General features: G+C 51.3%; 1 protein-coding gene across 1 annotated transcript; it reads left to right on the forward strand.

Moving 5' to 3' along the window:
* Nucleotides 1-681: 681 nt before the first annotated feature.
* Nucleotides 682-2449, forward strand: NGA_2029510 (jmjc domain-containing 4-like protein; the record flags this gene model as incomplete). The annotated part of the gene is made up of 1 exon (XM_005855690.1): nt 682-2449. A coding segment is annotated over one exon (1520 nt), but the record flags the coding sequence as incomplete, so codon positions are not given.
* Nucleotides 2450-4184: the final 1735 nt, after the last annotated feature.

Here is a 4184-nt window from a genome sequence, read left to right on the forward strand (position 1 = left end):
TCGTGCCCTTGGAGGCATTCGGCTCTTCCCGCTCCCCCCTGTTGTGGATGGTAGCAGGCTGCCGGCGTTGATTTATACCTGGCGCCGCTGAGTGTGATGAAGAGGATGGTGCTCCGCCTCCCCGGGCCTTGATGGCACGTGGATCTGAGTCTGAAACGACCTCTCCATTAATTATTAAGACTTGAAGTGTATAAATCATGTCGGGCGAAACGGCAGGTGAGGCAAGGGAAGGACGGAATCAATGGGAAAAAGAACGTTCAAAACCGGGGCAAAATGACTCACCCATTGGAGAACAGTGCCAGAATAACCAGGAGAGAGCGGAGTCTTCTACCTATCGATGAAAGAAAGAACTATTCTTTGAGGTTATACAATTTTGCGAAGGCTTTCTCCCGCCGCGTTCTCTTTGGCTGCTCCTGTCGTCCCTGCCCAGATATGAGCTGCCGCGCACACAAGTCTTCAACGATTAATGCGGAGAAAAATGTAGGCATCGGCTTAAATTATAATAATGTCTAATAATAATAATGTAGCCATCAATTCAAAGAATGAGGTAGCAAGAGGCATGTGAGCTATTTAGCATTAGGCAGACAGGGCCTGATCTCCGCGTGATCAAACTGGTATTTCTAACAATGCGTTTCAACCTCCCCTCTGCTCTCGCACATAAACTCTCCCTTTTTCCCTTACACAGGATCCATGGAGTCTCTGAATTAAAGATCATTCTTATGATCCCTCGTATTGAGTCGGCTTCGGCTTCACCCGCGCTTTTGCGTCATTTTCTTGACAGCAATGCGCCTTTTTTGATCACCGATCTAGCATCTCGGTGGGAGGCGACACGCGCCTGGGTGGTTCCAGGCGAGGAAGAAAATTTCCAAACTCTTGATTTGTTTGAGAACTTCATTTGTGGACATAATCGCGGTGAACTTGCGGAGGAGACACTGGTTCCAGTTGTAGAGTGTCCCGGAGACGATGATAAGCATGAAAACGTGGAAGGGCATCACTCACACACGAGTAACTCGTGCCAAGACAAGAGCAATTCTTACGGGACAGAGCTACGAACAGAGATGCACTTTACTGAGTATGCAAGACTGTGGCGAACTGGAGAGGCTGAAGCTCGGGGCTTGTACCTCAAAGACTGGCACATCGTCAAGGTGTTGAAGGGCCTTGATGGGAAGCATGACAAGCAGGACGTGCGAGAGGAGGTTAAGGCAGGTATCAAAGACGGAGACGAGCTTTGCGATGTCCTGGCTACTGGAAAACAGGGCGTTCAGGAGGAAAGACACGAAGAACTAGTCGGTGCGTGCGGCGCAGAGGTCTCACCCGCAAGGCCCACTGCACCGTCTGCCCTGTTCTCCGTACCTTTCCCCCTAACCGATGATTGGCTAAACGCCTGGTGGGACGCCCCGGCAAGCGAAGCTGGGCATCCAGCTCGGGAAGACGACTACCGTTTCTTGTATCTCGGACCAGCTGGTACGCAGACAGGCCTCCATTACGACGTGTTATGCTCCTACTCCTGGTCGGCCAACCTTGCAGGCACAAAGGAATGGACGCTCATCCATCCTGATCAGAAGGGATTTCTTGCGGAAAATCTGCCATTGCAATCCACAGTACCGTTTGGGTCGGTGGACTGGTCGGATGTAGCTGTAAGAGTGCGTCAGGGCCCGGGAGAGATGATCTTTGTCCCTTCTGGGTGGTTTCATCGGGTGCGCAATGTGACAGGATGCCTCTCCATCAATCATAATTGGTTCAACCGGAGCTGCCTGGACAGGGTTTGGACATTCGTTAAAGAAGAGGCAAGTGCTGTGCAGGAGCGGTTGTATGACCTGCGCGAGACGTTCGATGCGAGCCTGTGTGGATGGGAGCGGCAATGCGAGGTTGTCATGCGGGCGAACAGCTCGATCAATTTGACAGAGTGGGTGGACTTGCTCCTGTGGAAAGCACGGGACTTGCGGTTGAGACAGAAAGACACTGTCGCACCAGACGCGAGGCTTGACCTTTTGGCGATCCTGAAAGTCTTACGAGAAGTGCAACGCTCGGAAAGATATGTGAATTTCTTGTTCCCGTCACGTAATCATGAAGAGCCATCTGTGGAGAATCTGAGACCTCTACCTCTGCCGTTACAAGCAAACTCAACATCACAAACTGAAGAATGGCTTGCAGCAGAGATACAGCAGCTCGAAAAGTGCGCGGAGCGCCTTGTTGGGTAGCGCGGGCATGGTCTTGGAGACTGCGCAGATCGGCATGGTCAGGAGGTTTTCACATTCTGGTTCTTCGGCATAAAGACATATCTGCAGACAGACGTCATGGAGCAAGGATAGAAATGAAGTGTGGAAGAGATTATGTCAGAATCGTTGAGACAGAACGAATATTGTTGAATGTGAATATAACAGGAGAGCAAAGGGAAGTTTATCCCGGCAAGAAGAACATTGGTTCAAATAATTCGCAACACATAAAAGTCAACAATGTCTGTTTACCTTTGCACATCTCCCCACGTATGTCACACTAGCCTCCTGCGTACGAGATCCTCTTTCATTTTAACATATCTACACGCGCAACATTTGAACTACCTACTGCTCTCCTACCCATCCCCCATTACCTCCTCCTCCCCCCCCCCTTGGCTTCGTCACGCCAATTCTTGTGGTCGCGCAGGCTTTGATTCGTTCCACTTCTTCCTTGTCCTCCTTCCCCTAGCCCTCCCCTCCACCCCCGGCCCCTGCTTCCTGGCCCACCACCGCCGCCAGACCCAGCATCGCTTCCAGCCCCCCCCGGTGTCCCTCCTCCACCGGAAGCGGGTGCTACAGGTCGTGTGGCAATATTGACAAGGTAACGTCCCAAATATAGAAGCTCCCGATCTTCACTTGCTCGTTCGGCATTGCGGTAGTAAGCCTTGATTTTCAGTCCGTTACCTGTATTCAGGAGATGGGGTAGAGCATATCGCATTAGAGAATAAATTTATCGCATAACCATATAAAATTTAAGGCATTACCACAGGCACCCTCACGCTCAAGGCGTGTCATAGAAACTCCATCCCTATTTTGTGTCTTCCAACCCCGTACCCGTGTTCAGAGCGAAATTCCGGGAGAGGTCATCGACGTGGATCGAGTTGTTTTCGTCCCATTGCGGAAATTTGGTCCAGATGAGCTGCAGAGGCTTGACCTGGAGGAAGAGAAAACATACGTGGATCAAGACGAGGCATATTTGAAAGAGGGAAAAAGGTGGCGGAAATTATCGATAAAATTCGCGAGTTTGGTAGGGTTCGGTTAACCCTTCCTGGACAACTCTCATGACAGATCTGTCTGGTTTTCCTTCTCGTCCTCTACTCCGCATGCCCCCCCCAGCCACCCACCTGGTGCTTGAACAGACTCCCGTCCCCCTTGGTGGATTCGACGTGAAACATGCTCGTTTTATCGAGGACAAAACAGAAGCGGTAGGCAGGATGGGTGAGCAGACCGAGCTCCACCTGGAAAAAACATGCCAAGGCGTACAGGAAGTGAGAGCAAGGACGGACCGCCAAGCAAAATAGAGCGGAGGGCCTTCCCACGTCACCCTACGCTCTCCTCACGTATCCTCCGCTTCCCTGGCACCTACCATTTTGATCTCGAGCCATCGCCAGGAGGTTTGACTCCACGCCTATGGGGAGGGAAAATGCACGCAGGGATACCGATGCATCAGTGTATACCATGCGAGCCGCCACGACCAAGAATGATCGCCTCCCTTTATCTCACCACTAGGTCGTAGTAGGGGTAAACTGCCGCGAGGAAAGCGTCCAGGTGAGGGCGTTTCATGACACTTGCGGCTTCTGCCATGGGTAGTCTGGAATGCGTAAAGGGAAAGGTTAGCTGCATAGCTTCACGGCAACGACTCGATGACTGAGACGTCTCTTCTTCATCACATCTCATTTCCTTTTTGCCCGCCTTTCTTTCTCCAAAAGATATGGACAAGAAATGCAGCAACAAAATCAGCGAATTCCTTACCTGTCGATCACATCCTCCCGGGAGCTGAAATCCAACAGAGTATGATCCAAATCAAGCACCTGGATGTCACAAGGGTTGAAACATAGAAATGAAGGTATGAGTGCGCGAGGACGAGCCGCGACATATCAAAGAGGATCCGCATTTGGTCGGTACACTCTTCACGCATGTCTCTTGCCCAGTCCGCACACAGTCCACATGGCCGTACCAGCAGCCTTT

Source organism: Nannochloropsis gaditana (genome assembly GCF_000240725.1).
Source record: "Nannochloropsis gaditana CCMP526 unplaced genomic scaffold scaffold131, whole genome shotgun sequence".
Classification (NCBI taxonomy): domain Eukaryota; class Eustigmatophyceae; order Eustigmatales; family Monodopsidaceae; genus Microchloropsis; species Microchloropsis gaditana.